This window comes from Falco punctatus, assembly GCF_963210335.1.
Source record: "Falco punctatus genome assembly, chromosome: 10".
Classification (NCBI taxonomy): Eukaryota; Metazoa; Chordata; class Aves; order Falconiformes; family Falconidae; genus Falco; species Falco punctatus.
In genome coordinates this window covers 32,430,766-32,446,650 of record NC_137590.1, presented here as the reverse complement: position 1 = coordinate 32,446,650, position 15,885 = coordinate 32,430,766, and the positions used below count along the sequence as shown (strand labels likewise).

At 39.7% G+C, this 15,885-nt stretch overlaps 2 protein-coding genes across 6 annotated transcripts in view; both read left to right on the top strand.

Moving 5' to 3' along the window:
* PIK3C2A (phosphatidylinositol-4-phosphate 3-kinase catalytic subunit type 2 alpha) overlaps positions 1 to 11,267 on the top strand; it is a 75,150-nt gene extending 63,883 nt beyond the window's left edge. For all 5 annotated transcript variants that reach the window (XM_080405467.1, XM_080405469.1, XM_080405471.1 and 2 more), the window contains 10 exons: positions 105 to 274; positions 1,404 to 1,560; positions 1,953 to 2,062; positions 3,325 to 3,532; positions 5,916 to 6,040; positions 6,447 to 6,564; positions 6,661 to 6,742; positions 7,205 to 7,314; positions 7,543 to 7,668; positions 8,225 to 11,267. In XM_080405467.1, coding sequence (XP_080261593.1) covers positions 105 to 274; positions 1,404 to 1,560; positions 1,953 to 2,062; positions 3,325 to 3,532; positions 5,916 to 6,040; positions 6,447 to 6,564; positions 6,661 to 6,742; positions 7,205 to 7,314; positions 7,543 to 7,668; positions 8,225 to 8,407 — 1,389 coding nt within the window. In that variant the 3' untranslated portion in view covers positions 8,408 to 11,267. The remainder of the gene's footprint in view (positions 1 to 104; positions 275 to 1,403; positions 1,561 to 1,952; positions 2,063 to 3,324; positions 3,533 to 5,915; positions 6,041 to 6,446; positions 6,565 to 6,660; positions 6,743 to 7,204; positions 7,315 to 7,542; positions 7,669 to 8,224) is intronic.
* A 149-nt stretch (positions 11,268 to 11,416) lies between these two features.
* RPS13 (ribosomal protein S13) lies at positions 11,417 to 15,617 on the top strand. The gene is made up of 6 exons (XM_080405575.1): positions 11,417 to 11,527; positions 11,933 to 11,981; positions 13,454 to 13,532; positions 14,437 to 14,606; positions 14,982 to 15,082; positions 15,536 to 15,617. The coding sequence occupies exons 1-6, from the start codon at positions 11,505 to 11,507 to the stop codon at positions 15,567 to 15,569; spliced, it is 456 nt and encodes a 151-aa protein (XP_080261701.1). The 5' UTR covers positions 11,417 to 11,504; the 3' UTR covers positions 15,570 to 15,617.
* The last annotated feature ends 268 nt before the right edge of the window (positions 15,618 to 15,885 follow it).

The window sequence follows — 15,885 nt, the reverse complement described above, 5'->3', positions numbered from 1 at the left end:
ATTGCACACTTGCCAAGATTGACTGTTGAATGTGTGAATGCTGTTTTTCCCACTGATATTTTATGTCAATTCACTTCTCTCTCTCTCTCTCTGTTCCCCGCCAGGCTTCGGAAAACTTCATTTACTCCTGTGCAGGATGCTGTGTAGCTACTTATGTATTGGGGATTTGTGACCGCCACAATGATAACATAATGCTCCGAAACACAGGGCATATGTTTCACATTGACTTCGGAAAATTTTTGGGCCATGCACAGATGTTTGGTAGCTTTAAAAGGTATTTTCTGTAGCTAAGTAATGTAGAGAATGAAGTGACTTTTCATATGTTTTTGTAAGCAGTATAATTCTAATTTATAATTCCTATTATCTGCTGTTCTCGTTATGGAGCCAATATCTTCCAATGTAACCACAGTTTCCAGAACGCATTCGAACTTAACTGTATAGAATTAATTTTGAAAAGGTTCCAGTTTCCTACCTATTTCCATATTCTGATCATTGGAACTGTTTTAAGATAAAGCACGTAGGCATATAGCTTTCAAATAAAATTACTGTTCTAGGTATTGGTAGTTCTAAATAAGGAATTTGGTCTCTTAAACATCATTTAACTTCACTGCTTCCAAACTGCACTTATTCCTTTAGAACTTTGTTTTATACACACTTGGCAAATCTCAATGGGAGTTTCCTTACAGTAGTTACAAAAGCGAAGTATTTTGGTACAGGAAAAGATGAAAAGATTAATATAAGGTTTTATTGGTATGTGGGAGCCTTGTATCTTAACAAATGTTGGTGTCGTATTTTTCCAGGAATGTTGGCTAAAACTGTAATACAGTTTCACTTTTTCAGATACATTTATGCCATTATGTATTGCATGCTAGTTAGGTAAACTTTCTAAATGAATAAGAAATTGAGTGCCAGGACTTTTATGTTTTCTGAATATCTGAGTCTCTGAATGTGAAACAAATGAGAACAGATGCTGGCTCATAAAAGCAGTAGTGAATGTCAGTGTTACAGAAAAAAGTGAACAGTAGGTTTGTATTTGCTACCCCTCTGTGTAGGGGAATATAATTTACGATACAGGATGTTTTAGTAGTGATATATTAGTGATAATATAGTTATTACACTTGGTTTAGTGTGTTACGGCTTCCAGAAACGAGGTGTGGAAGGCACTGTGAGGTAACCTGACTTCCAGGTGTGGCTGCAGATCTGTTGTAGGTCCAGTACCATGTGAATGTGCTGGCGATCTGAGATAGCACTAAGGAAGAGCTGAACCCAACCCAAAAAAGTAAAATGGCATTAATGAATCATTTAATATCATTACCTTGGGGTGGGGGTGGAAGGGGAGGAAGAAGCACGTGACAGCGAATAGACCTTGTACTTAACTCCTGAATTCTGTGCCTTTTGAACAGGGATCGAGCTCCTTTTGTGCTAACATCGGATATGGCTTATGTCATTAATGGTGGTGAAAAACCCACTATCCGCTTTCAGTTGTTTGTGGATCTCTGTTGTCAGGCTTACAATTTGATAAGAAAACATGCAAGCCTCTTCCTTAACCTACTCTCATTGGTAATAATTTTATTAAATTCAATTGAAACTTGATAGATCTGTCATGTTGGGTTGTACTAAATGCTATGCTTATGTTGCAGAAACCTTAATGCATGCTTTTAAAAATCAGATCTACTTTATAGGGAGGTTGTATTTAGAGGGGGTTATAAGCTTTTTTAACTACCTGCCTGTTTCCTGAATATCAAAAACTAAGACTGCAAAGTGTTTAACTGCTTTTAATGTACCCGAAATAGTGAATAACTGCTGATTATAAGTAACCATTGGCTATTGCTGTTAGCATTTAGCAGTTCAGTGCAGCTTCAAATGAATCTAAGGGTCTAAGTTTTAATCATTTCAATGTTAACTCATATTGGTTTTTTTGCATTAAAACTGTAAATTTTAATTTCTTGCAGATGCTTTCTTCTGGGTTACCAGAACTAAGTGGGGTTCAGGACTTGAAGTATGTCCAGGATGCTCTCCAGCCCCAAACAACAGATGCAGAAGCTACCATTTTCTTTACAAGGTACTGGATGAGTGAAAACTGTCTATTTTGTTAGACTAAAATGTCCGCTGTCTTCCTCTTAATGGGAGCTTTCTGCTATGAAAAAATGTATGAGGATGTTCACAAACATGTCTGTAGAATTTGAATAGTTATGCTGTACAATCATAAAACATGTTAATCAATGAACTATATAAATAAGATTGGTTTCATGTAAGGTTAATATTTGTGCTAAAATTGCCTTTAAAAGCAACATGGTGTAAAAAAACTTGTTTGAGATACGGAGAGTAGATAGTCTGGCTGTGTTGAGACTTGCATTTTGAATACAGGCTAAATTGCTTAATAGCAGTGTGTATGATCGGAACCTTGTAAAGTATTGTAAAGAAGTTCTCTCTTCCAATAAGTGTGTTTGCATACTGGGGAGGGAGGGGATGATGCTCCTGTGTAGTAAGTGGGGGTTTGTATATAGTGTAACTGAGTTGTTCCTATGTGTTACAAAATGTGGAGTTATACTTCATTTTAAACATACAGAGGAAACTGCAGTAATATGCCTGCAATTTTAGTCAGTCATCATAGTCATGGAATGGTTTGGGTTGGAAGAAACTTCAAAAAAATCTAGTCTAGCCCCCCTGCAATGAGCAGGGACATCTTCAGCTGAGCAGGTTGCTCGGAGCTCTGTCCAGCCTTGAATGTTTCCAGGGATGGGGCATCTACCACCTCTCCAGGCAGCCTGCGCCAGTGTTTCACCACCCTAATTGTAAAATGTTTCTTCTTTATATCTAGTCTGAATCTATTCTCTGTTAGTTTAAAACTATTGCCCTGTACGTATCACAACGGGCCCCGATAAGTCTGTCCCCATCTTTCTCAGAAGCCTACTTTAAGTATTAAAAGGCTGCTATGAGGTCTCCCTGGAGCCTTCTCTTCTCCAGGCTGTACAACCCCAGCTCTCTCAGCCTGTCCTCACAAGTAAGGTGTGCCAGCCCCCTCTAGTCATTTTTGTGGCCCTCCTCTAGACCTGCTCTAGCAGGCCCATGTCTTCCCTGTACTGAGGGCTCTGAAGCTTGACATGGTACTTCCAGGTTTTTTTATGAACCCTGGAAAGCCTTCACTTCTTGAAAAATGACATATTCCAGAGTTTGGATACAGAATCTTCTATTAAATGTTGATAGGAAAAAACTGTTTCTCTGTCAGTAAGAAATTGAATAAGTTTTGTTTTTCTTAGACTTAAGTCTGATTCATTGACAGAACCACTTTTCTGTGTTTTGACGGTATTTTTTCTTTTCTAGGTTGATTGAATCCAGTCTGGGAAGTGTTGCCACAAAGTTTAATTTCTTCATTCACAATTTGGCCCAGCTGCGTTTCTCAGGTCTACCTTCTAATGATGAAGCCATCCTCTCATTTTCTGCTAAAACATATTCTCTTAAACAAGATGGCAGAATCAAACAAGTGTCTGTGTTTACATATCAGAAGAGATACAACCCAGATAAACATTATGTAAGTGTGTGGAATCTTTCTGCACTCAGTGAAGACACTGTGCATTTTTTCCCAACCAGATATGTTCTCCTTCTTGTCGTAAGATCAGTACTTAATCAGAGAGATTTAGTCCAGGGGAAACTTGCCATGTTCAGCCTTAAGTAGCTGGCTTTGAGGTAGACAACTAGATTCTCTTTATTGACAGATATTTAGTAAATACAGATGTATAAATTTACTAGTTCAGTGAGGGATTAATCCTTAAGGTCAGATTTAGGGTGATCTGAAGAGTTCTCTGAAGTCTTGACTGCGCTGACTACAGCGAGAGCCTAGAAACCTACACCAGTGTTGACACCCCAAGACTGAGCCCTACTGTGGATGACTTAAAAGTAAAATCAAAACTCATAATTGAACTCTTGATCTTGCTGGGAACGGGCAGCTTGCTTCCTGGCGAAGAACAGGAGTTGTATTGGCTCTGGCTGGGATCGAGTTATCATTCTTCACAGTGGTCCACAGAGTGCTGTTTTGGATGTTTAACTGAAACTGTGTCAATAAGACACAGTTAGCTTGGCTGTTGCTTGTGCGGTGTCAAGGCTTTCTCGTTCTCTACCATTTCGGTCCTGTTTTCCCCCTCCGCTCCCTGCAGTGTGTAGGCTGTGGGCGTGTGAGGAGTTGGGAAGAGACACAGCAGGGATAGCTGACCCAAACTAGCCAGAGATACCCCATAGCGTATAGTGTCATGCTCAGCAATAAAAACTGGGGGTAGAGGAAGGAAGTGGAGGATAGGAGGGTGTTGTCTTCCAAGGTGGCTGTTGCTTGGGGACTAGCTGGGCATGGATCTGCTTGTAGGAGGTGGTGAGAGATTGTCTTTGCATCACCTCCCCTCCCAAGGACTGTCTTCATCTCAACCCACGGGTGTTCTCACTTTTGCTCCTTACTTCTGTCCCATTGGTGAGGGGGTGGGAGTGAGTAAGTGGCTGCGTGGGTGTTCAGCTGCTGGCCAGGGTAAACCAGCCACAGGAGTGCTAGAGTACAGGCTGGTCGTTTTAGCATCTGATAATAGTCTTCAGAATGAAGACACTTCTGAAGAAGGATCTAGAATGAAGCAGAAAGGACAGAACTAGTACTGGTGGAGATGATTTATAAAAGATGGGATCTGAGTCATGCTTACGTAATTACCTTCTGTAAAATGGCTCCTTCCTGAGTAGGAGTCATTAAGCCAAACACTCTATGGCTTTGTTCTGACCTTCCATTAAAGTTGTATTTGCTCTGCCTAAGTAAAAGCATCATTTGGTGTATTAATGTACCTACACTTCTGGTCAGTCTTACTAGGGGCAGCAAGCATTACAATGCTGTTAGACCTGGGTTACACGGTAGGACTTGTATTAATATTTGTGTATGTGTAACAATGGTCTAATATTTTTTTTTTTTACTATTTGTTGGCCTTGAGTAGTCAGCTCAAGCTGTGTTTTCCTCAAGTTGTTTAAAAAGTGAGCTATACTGATACATGCAAAATGTACATCTCTTTCTAAGTTTTATTTGCTGTAAATGTCTTAATCTAGTAAGACACGAGCTAGAGATGGTAGAACAAAGTTGAATAAAGCTAGAAGTGAAGAGCAGCTTTGTACTGAATTGCTGTTGAGTCCTCCCGGTGGAAGCCAAAACAGCCTCTTATCTTCCAGAAACTGTTAAAAAGATGTAATCTTCTTCTGTCTAGATTGTTAAACCTCTTCCTGGTTGCCTGTGTTTTTAAAGTATACGTTTAACTCATTTGCCCATAAAATGAGTCCACTGGATTGAGTTTTCCATGCAGTCTCTTAACCTTCATTTCCCTTTCATAATAATGTGAATAATTGCATCCTGTGACTGTACCCAGTATTTTTAAAAATTCTTTTTCTATAATGCAGTACACTTACACCTGCCTACCAAATTACCACCTTAAAAGCAGAATCCTTTAGAATCTTCAGAGAATTAGACTGAAAAAAATTAGGCATTCGTTTCCTCCATAGTCAACACCTGAAAAGTTTTGTGGTAGCTCTGGCCCTACAGATACATGGCTAGATGTAATCCCACACTAATGGGTTAAATTTTGTATGCCTGCTATGTGGTGTGAACTTACAATGAGGCTTAAAAGGGAGAATGCAGACAACTTAGCGTTAACTGCCTTTATCCCCCTGTCAGATGTGGATCTACTTTATGAGAAGATCTTGTGATGGTACTTTGCACGACGGTAAGGCTAGTTAGAATTCTAACTCTGCTATAAAAAGCAAATGCTGTTAATGGGATATATATGTTGGAGAAGGACTGCCATAGTAGAAAGAGTTAATTGTGAAGAAAATTATATTGTTAAGTCAGTTCTATAAATACTGTTACTACTTTTATCTTTGTGTTTTTGTGTTTTGGGCAGATCTACGTAGTGAGAGTTTTGAGAGAAGGGCAAGTTGAGCCAACATTTGTCTTCCGAACATTTGATGAGTTCCAGGAGCTCCACAACAAACTTGGCATTCTCTTTCCTCTCTGGAAGTTACCAGGGTATGTTCCTAACTCACTCATCGCTGTTACAATGGAAGCAACAAAACTGTTTCCAACTGGGTGGAGGAAGAAATAGCTTGAAATGGAGACAAAACTGCTGATGGGCAAACTAGATGTCAAAGTTGGCAATTCGGGGAAAGAACTGTTTTGTCTAAGTTCTAAGGAGGAGAGTCAGAGGAACAACTTGGTGTCTTTAGTCTGTGTGTTGTATCACGGGAAACAACTGTCTGTGAATTTTTCCTTGCTTTTCTGTGATGTTGTTACTTATTAGTGTGCTGTGTTTCCACTCATGTTTGACATTAAAAAAAGGCATGTCAGCCCTTCAGGATGGAAATGACAATAAAATCTAGCTGTACGTACTTGAGATAAATTAACTGAAAACTCTTATCTTGTTCTTCCCTTGCAGCTTTCCCAATAAGATGGTTCTGGGAAGAACACATATAAAAGATGTAGCAGCTAAAAGAAAAGTGGAGCTCAACAGCTACATACAGAGTCTGATGAACAGTTCTTCAGAGGTGGCAGAAGTGAGTTCAAATAACCTAAACAAATTCAACGCAAGTTTTCAGATTTTGGTGCTTGTTAACACTTAAACTAATATGTAATGTTGCTTCCAAATTTAGTGTGATCTTCTTTATACATTTTTCCATCCATTACTTCGTGATGAGAAAGTGGAAGGAATAGATGGAATAGCCAGACCTACAGGTAGGTAATGTTTTTTGGGGGTATTTATAAATTGGATGACTATAGTATGACAGCTTTGCAATATGATATTTTTTAAGTAATTTTTAAATTAACTGTAGTGTTCTTTCATTGAAAACTTTGCATCCCTGTTTTTCCAAATGTTCCTGTGTACAGTATCAAGAAAATAAAAAAACATACCAGAAATTGCACGGTATTATGGTCATAATGTGATCACTTGGGCTTGCTTATGGCTTGACTGAATTATTCAAGTTTTTACTCTAAATGTTCAAGTTACTTTTTACATAAGAATGGAAAAATCTTTAAAAACTGTAGCCTTGCCTTCTTATTAGGGAACCAGAAATAAAATCAGAAACTGAAGTTGGTCGCAAGGCTCGTATGTTATTTCCCCATATATAATAAGTAAGTGTAGTACTGATGAAAACATACAAATATTACAGAGGAAATAATTGTGTACTTTTTCAGATGTAAGTCCATCAAGTCCTACCTCAGGCAAAGTGGGAGGAGAAGTGAAGCTATCCATATCATATAGAAACAGCACTCTGTTTATCATGGTGATGCACATTAAAGACCTGGTAAGTAGAGATACTGAGCTCACTGCCAAAAAAGTGTTTCCATTCTGTCCATTACAGCCTTGACTCTGATCCAGGAATGTGAAACTTTGTTCCTCCAAATTTTCCAACTGCCTATTTAACTGCTGCCTTTGGTTAGCTTGATTGAGAAGTCTAGATACTCAAAAGTAAATATTCAAATAGGTATGCACTAAAAAGTTTTCGAAAACTTGTTTTGTTTTTGGATTGTAGGTTACAGAAGATGGTGCAGATCCAAATCCCTATGTAAAAACATACTTACTTCCCGATACACACAAGACATCCAAACGCAAAACCAAAATCTCCCGGAAGACAAGAAATCCAACTTTCAATGAAATGGCAAGTTAATTTATGCAGTAACTCCCTATGGTTTGCTATTGTCTCTTAGTCAAAGTAGTAATTAAAACATTGTCTAAAAAATCTACGAAGATATATAAATGGGAAAGGAATTTGTTTGAAACAATTTGCCTTGTTTAAAAAAAAACAAAACCAAACACAAACCAAAAAACCCTAAAGCAACTGAGTAGATAAATGTACTATTACAAGTAAGCAGAAATTTCTTAGACTGACTCCTCAGAGTAATGGGGAGGAGGAAAATAATCTTAAGACTAAAGATCCCCCTGCCCTGGATTCACTGATTCATCACGTGAAGAAGAATGAATTCAGAAGTCTCGGCATGTAAACAGTACTTCTATCTGAAAATACTGGTCCTTTTTAAACAATGTTGGGAGCATAAAATAAAATAGGAATGTGCTTCAGCCCATCCTCTGAGAAGTGGACATAATGAATGGTCATAATGTGTAGTTAAAACATCTGCCAGTGGTTAGGCAGGCAGAAGAAAGGGTGGTCTATGTAACTTTGTTTGGATAACCAAAAAATTCTTCTTACCTCCTAGCTTGTGTACAGTGGATACAGCATGGAGACTCTGAAACAGAGAGAACTTCAGTTAAGTGTGCTCAGTGCAGAATCGTTACGTGAGAACTTTTTCTTGGGTGGAATTACACTCTCGCTAAAGGACTTCAATTTGAGCAAGGAGACTGTTAACTGGTATCGACTAACTGCTGTACCCTATCTGTGAACTCATTTCTACGCCTGAGTGAGACCAGAACAATTGTATTCACTTGTCCTTTGTGCATCTTCCTACTCAAAGATAACTTGCACATCTGAAGAGACTCTGCATTTCAACAGATATGTTGGACCAACATTCATATAGCATAATTTGGAGGATTTCTAGAAAACTTGGTTTATGCTTATGCAACATTATCAAAGCATCATTGTAAATGTTTAAGGGTTGCAGTTAAAAGAAGGAGTTATTAAACCATCCATGGAAATGAAATGAACAGTTTGACCATGCTGGTTGGTTAAACCTTAACTTAATCCTTAGGCCCGTGGATATAGTGCATTTTTGCTTCTAATTTTTGTTACCTGTGTGTCATCCATGGCATGATGCTGGAGAACATCAAAGAATTGATATATTTTAGGACTACAGTCCCACTACTAACTAGACATCACAGAAACAATGATGGGTAAAATTTTAGTGACTTCATGCATACCTATAGAAATGAAGGTGGAAGGGCTGGAGGAATTCCTTAGCATTGCATTTAATCCCAGTTCATTCTTCTCTAAGACTTACTGGAGTGCGTGCCATTAATGGAAGTTGTAAATAATGGTGCCTTATAATACAAATGCTTCTCTTTTACCTCATTTCTGGTATTTAAATATGTATACATGTGAACTTTCAGCTCCTTAAAAAGGGGGAAAGTTCTCATATTTGATACATTGCAGGTCCTACTGGAAGTATTTTCCTGAGATGTGCTACTTAAAAATAACATCACTTACAACTGATCATCGTAGTTAGTGCAACTTAGAAATTTTTTTCTACGCGTGATCTCAGAAATTGAATGAAGACTGGTTGAATGTGGTGCCGTAGGAAATGGGCCCAGCTTTTCAGTGTTTTGAATTGTCTTGATTTCTAGAATTTCTAAATACTGTAGTGATTAAATGTGGAACAGATTCAAACACTAAATCCACAGTGGCATTGGCACCTGTACCTCCAGGTGAAGGATGGGCTCTAGTTAAAAAGCATAACTGCTGGATGAATTGCAGGTCAAAAATGAGTTGCAGTAATAGCTTTGAGAGAGGAGCTTGGTCACTTCTTTTAACAGCTCACAGCAATACTGTTTCTCACTCCCAGTAAGAATTAATTCCAACTAAAAATACTTTATTCCAAGGAACATTAGGTTGGAACTATTTTGTGACGGTGGAGTACAAGTGTCACTATCGCCTCTTAATACCACTGGTTACTTAATTGGGTGTTTCTGCACTACAGCCATACCCTTTTTATTCACCTTAGTGTTTGGAATGATCATTTCTGTCTAAACAAAGCTATGGAGTTGCACACTTCTCTTTTTAGTACTAAATCTTGAAGCAAGACAACAGCCTATCACCACTGACTGGGACTAGCGTGAATTTTTTTGAAGTAAAATATGCAACTATGAATGAAGACGCAATATGGGGAAAGCCTTTGATGTACCCAACACTAAAAACCTATTTCATAATCTAGTTTTTTCCTTTCCCTGCTACTGACCAATCTCCCTTCACTACAGAAGAGAGAAGTAAACTTGAATCTCCTGGTGCCTAAAATATTCATGGTCCAATTTTATAAGAGTTACTACAATTAAGAATATCCTGAATGTTAGAAACTGGGCTGATACTAATGGGCGCTAACACATCCCAGTTTTATTAGGCATCTTGCTAATTAGGCCTATTTTTCATTTAGTATATAGCCTGTAAATAAATTATGTAACTTACTAGATATATTTCCTGCTTACTTGACGCTTTTGAGACTTACTCCATTCCATCGTTAGAATCACAAGTCACTTCAACACAGGAAAGTAGACTACTGTTTTTGTGAAACGTTCCATTGTGAAATAAAATGAAAGCAATATGTACTGCCTTTTTTGCAGTTTGCTATTAAAGCACAGTGTCTTACAGCACAAAATACTAAAGTAATTTAAAAAAGAATATTTGCAGTTTTAACAGTTGTCTGGACTCTGAAGAAAATGTATAGTACTGTATTATTTTTAGCATATGTCCTGACTTCTGATTTAATCTTCTTCATAGCTTAACTCATTTTGTGCCTTTCCCTTCCTTTCCAAAGTAGTCACTGGCTGAAGCTTTTTCTGGTCATGGATTTTTGTCTGTGGGATCTGGCCTTGGCTGCTCCTCCCGCACAGAGGAACAGCACCAACCTTGTACCTCTTAGCAGTGTTCTCAATTAAGAAAAAAAAGTGATTGTTGCAATAAGATTTTTATGTACTATATTAAAAAAAAAAAAAGGATGTGAAAGAGGAAAGTACTCACTTGGGGTGGAATTTACCAGTACACTAAGTAGCTTGAAAATGTAGTTTTAACAGCTTTTTTGTATATTCTTTAATGAAAAGAAAATAAAATAATTCTTTATGCAATGTATGACCTGCAGCCAGAACTACAGCTGTCTAGACAGACCTTGTTTTGGTATTTCAGAGTTAACAGCTTGTGCTTAGACCTCTTCCTTTTCCCTATTAACCTGGAACTTTGCACTGAAATTTTTATTACTGCCTTTTTACTATCTATAGCTACCTGTCTCTGGATGCACGTGCGCTCTTTTATCAAAAGTCCTTTTCTCTATTTTTACAACTCGGGTTGTGTGGAACCTGCCTTCTCTTACGCGGACACTGTGACTGAGGTAGTGCTAGAGGTGATGAAATTCAGTGAGAGCAAATGGTTTGCCTCCCTTTGTCTAGGTATGTCAGAACCAAATACTTTAAATAAATGAGCTCCTTAATAAAGGTGTACAGTATCGCCCTCCGTCGTGCCCGTGCCGAGCGGGTTTAATGTGACTCCGTAACTGTTCTGTAAGTATATTAAACACTATTCTCAGAAAAAAAAAAAAAAAAGTGCTGGTCTTCACTGCCCGCCGGGCCTGGCTTGGCCGTGCCAACCGCCGCTCCTCCCCTCACGCCGCCCACGGACGGGGGCGCTGCTCCCGCCGGGCCTGGGGCGCCGTGCGCGCCCGCGCCACTGATTGGCGGGCGGGCGCAGGCGGGACGAGGTGCTGCCCTGCCCTTTCCTGCGGAAGCGAGGCGGGAAGTGCCGCTGTCTCGCATCGCTCCTTCTTCTCAGCCGCCGCCATCATGGGTCGCATGCACGCTCCCGGGTAAGCGGCTGCGGCGTGGGGCGGCTGGGAGCTGTTGCGGGTGGCTGAAAGGGCGCCGTGGACGGGTGTGAGAGCAGAAGGGCCGCCGTGGGGGCGATGGGGCACGTGTGGGGATGGCGTAGGAGGGCTGGGGGCTGTCAGGGTATGGCGGCGGGGGGAGGAAAGGCCGGGGCCGGCGCTGAGGCGCGGGCTTCCTCGGCGGGCCCCGGGCACGGGGGTGCTCGTTGTGCTTGGGCTGCTGCTCCCGGAGCCGCGCTGGTGTGGCCTGCCGTGGCGGCGGCACTGGGCCCAGGCCGTGGAGGGCCCCGCGGGAGGGGCTGGCAGCAGGCCGCCGTGCGGCGGGGGCAGGGCGGCGGTGGAGCTTGCCGGGCCGCGCTCAGCGTGTCATCTGCTTCTTCCCTACAGCAAGGGCCTGTCCCAGTCAGCCCTGCCCTACAGGCGCAGCGTGCCCACGGTGAGTACCTTCGCCGGGCCGCGGCCCTGCGGCCTGCCGGGCGGGCGCCGTCTCTCCTCCGGCCGCTTAGCAGGGCCCACGCAATGAAAGACAACCAAAGGAGCCGCAGTATTTCGTGTGATCCTTTTTAAATCGTGCTTGATGAAATCTTTAGGATACTGAGGAAGAAAGTGTCGTTTCCTGATCGGGTGACTTCGTGGGCAAAAACGTCTCTTTTTTTTTTTTTTTTTTTTTAACTCTTTGTTTCTCCCTTTTATTTAAGTGCTGCTTTGGTTTCTTTTAGTTTGTATGCTGATTACTTCTAGATATTCAATTACTTTCACTCGAGTTTGGTCTTTGCCATTGTGGAGTAAACCGACTGTTTCTGAACCATTAGTAGCAGTGTTTTGTTGGTCAGAGCACCAGCTCAATTTCAGTCTGCCCTTAGTTCATTTAGGGTGCTTCCACGTAAAAAGGTTTACCTGTCAGCTAAATGAGCAGCTGCTTTGCCAGAGGATGTCTTCTTGGAGGATCTGTTTATTGGCCGAAAGATCTAATTTGTGGTGCACGTGGAAAAGCACCTACTGAAACATGGTTAAATGAAAACTTGAAATTAAAGCACGAAGTATGAAAAAAAAAAAACTAAAGTAAGATAACGTGAAGCTGCTTGAAGTACTGCTGATGGCTAAACAGTTTAATAACCATTAGAATGCTCAAATGCTGTATTTGTTTTTTAAAAACCCTGTGGGTTTTCTGCTTAGTTTCATTTGTGTTCTGTTCAGAATTATAATCTATAGAGCACTTCCAAATATATTTTTTCTGTGCTTTTCAATTTCATACTTTGATGGTACTAAAAAGGAAAAAAAATCAGGAGCTTTTGTAGCTCATGCAGAGTGGGGATTACCTGCCTTGTTGGTACTGACTTAATAATCACAGAAGCAATAGCTCTGTTGGCACATGCTTCTGTTTAACATAGAAGTCATAAAAAAGGCACTGCCCTGTCTTGAGTAGATATATTTATTTCATTTTTTAATTAATTTGCTTACTTAAAATCTGATTTTCACTGATCTCTGTAGGTGCTTTACTAAGAGATGGCTAAATGGTTCTCGATTTCACCTTTATGTCAAAGGAGTTAAGGAGTTCCTTCCCAGTGGCAGTGATTTTTTTTGCTTCTGTAAATTTGTATGTGTGTTTCAGGTGTGGCAGTTAAAGTGATGATAAACCAGCTAGTTGGAGTTGGGGTGTTTTAAACGGAGACTTTGTTTATTCATCTCTGCCTTCCCCCACCATATTTCACTAGGGTTGTATGTTCATGATATGTGAAAAGTTTCTTCATCATTAGAATTACAATTTCAGTTTTTGATTGTTTTTTCAAGCATTAAAAAGCATCTATTTCAACCATTTATAAAAAGCTTTGACGTAGCTTGTCTGTTCCTCTGTATTAAGCACTGTTTATCAGTTGTAGTTGTGTTTTTTTTCCCCATTTTCTTTAGTGGCTGAAACTTACTTCTGATGATGTAAAGGAACAGATCTACAAGCTAGCTAAAAAAGGCCTGACCCCCTCACAAATCGGTAAGTTTTATGAATCAGTCTTCAATAGAGACAAAACATATTTTTCTGACTGTAATAATACAGTTGCTCCTTCAACCTGCATGGGATAACATGCTAAGAAAATACTGGTTTTCTGATGTACCTATGTATTCACTGTGTGGATACTACTAAAAATGTACTATGTCTCATTTTTGCAAAAAGCATATTTGGTGAAGTAGTTAAAGTTTTTTGTGGGTTTTTTTTTTTCAAGCAGAAAATATAAAGCATTTGTTTAATCTTATAACCTGTCCTTAGGAATGGCCACTAGTCTACCCAGTTTGTTGGAGAAAAACTTGACATCTCATCTTAAAATACCAGCACCCGTGTTTAGGAGCTTACTGAGCCAGGCACTGGAGCTGCATAATAGACTACTTCTCACTAGTTTGGACTCCTCTGGAGCTTTGCTTAAGTGTGTCTGCTACAAATTTATGTAGTCTTAAGATATGCAGTGTAATTGAGTGCTATATGAATGTTTTTAATTTTACTTTATTTATTAATGATCTCTGTGGTATAGTATGGGGTTTTTAGAGTAAAGATGTCTATGGCATCTTTGTTAAGTATAGAGAAGAGGGTGGTTGAATACCTAGCTTTAATAAGTCCTGTTGAAAATTTCTCAGTAATAACATAATACTTACCGTGTTACCTGCCTAAATGTGATGGGTGGCTTGGTTTTCGGTTAATTGCTATCTGATGAAGTGTTTCAGCTTCTGTAAGTTGTGTTTTGCTCACACACTATCTACCATTTATTTGTTCACGGCTTCCAGCAGAAAGGTATTTTAATTTAAAGAAGTCTTTTTGGATAGCTTGTAACTGTAAGGTTGGTTTCACTAGATTTGTCTAAGATGTTTGGGGTTTTTTCAGTGTGAGATGTAAACATTTGTTTCAGGTGTCATCCTGAGGGATTCTCATGGTGTTGCCCAGGTTCGCTTTGTAACTGGCAACAAAATTTTGAGAATCCTTAAATCGAAGGGACTGGCCCCAGACCTTCCAGAGGATCTTTATCACTTGATCAAGAAAGCTGTTGCTGTGCGTAAACATCTTGAGAGAAACAGAAAGGTGAGTGCTAATTTAAGCAGATAACACTATGTTTGTTTTTTCATATAATACAGTAGTTTATTTACAACTTTACAAAGCAAAAGCTTTTGGTGTGCTCCCTGTTAGCCACCCTCTTTGAGTAAACTTAGTGGTTCGGGGAGTCATTTTGATGAAGGAGAATGGTCTTTGTCTGTGAAAAGGATCTTAAAAGCATTGCTTAAACCAGGTATTTCTGGTCCTGTTCTGATTTTTACTAGCTTCATCAGACTTTGGTAATGGGAATGTGGAGTTCGTAGCAGTAGCTGTGGATGTTTTACTTTATTAAAGCTCATATGAATGGTGTGTCATTGAGAAGTGAAAAGTAGTGCTTCTTTGTAATGTAGCTTTCTCTTCCAGGATAAAGATGCCAAGTTCCGCCTGATTCTGATTGAGAGCAGAATCCATAGGTTGGCTCGCTACTACAAAACCAAGAGAGTGCTGCCACCCAACTGGAAGTAGTAAGTCTTCTTTTATGTTACTGTTTTCACTGAAGTCTTGTAGGTTTTGTAAGCCATATGCTGGGGCTGTGAGTCAAAGGCTCATTGTGGTCACTGTATGTGTATGTAAACCAGGCAGCAATGAATAGATATTTTCATAAATATTAACTGTTTAATTAATGAAAATTTAGCCAACATAGGAGAATGCCCATAGGTGTTAGGGTTAGCTTCTCTTTTTCTGAAAAGACTCGGGTACAGTTAGCCAGGTTTTTAAATATGCTGTTTTATACTGTTAAACCAGTATTTTTATTTTAAAAGGAAGAATGAATTCTTTATGCCACAGAATTTAAACAGGTAGTCATTTACTTCAGAACTGGTAGTTAAAGCTTTGAACTGAAGCAGTATTTTTGACAACTAGTTTGAAAAACTGCCTCTGCAATTAATGTTCTCTCTTTCTCTCTCTTGTCTTTTTAGTGAATCATCGACAGCTTCTGCCCTGGTCGCATAAGAGCTGGCTATGTGACTAACTGAAAAAATAAATTTTCATTAACTAAGATTGTGTTGTCTCGGTTGGTGTCATCTTAAACTAGGAACTTCTGCTTGTTTAAAGAAGCTGCATGTAAATGGGAAGTTTTCAGGGTGGAGCAGCCACGCGGCTGTGATTTCCATATTGCTGTCCTATAGTATCAAATGTAGGCAGTGGTTGCTGGCGTTCTAGGGCACCTGTACAGTTTGTGTCTGTACTTAAACTGGTTTTTGTGATCTGATAGTCTCAAGTTGGTGAAGTGACCTAGTCATTCACAGCAGATATTTTTTATTCACGT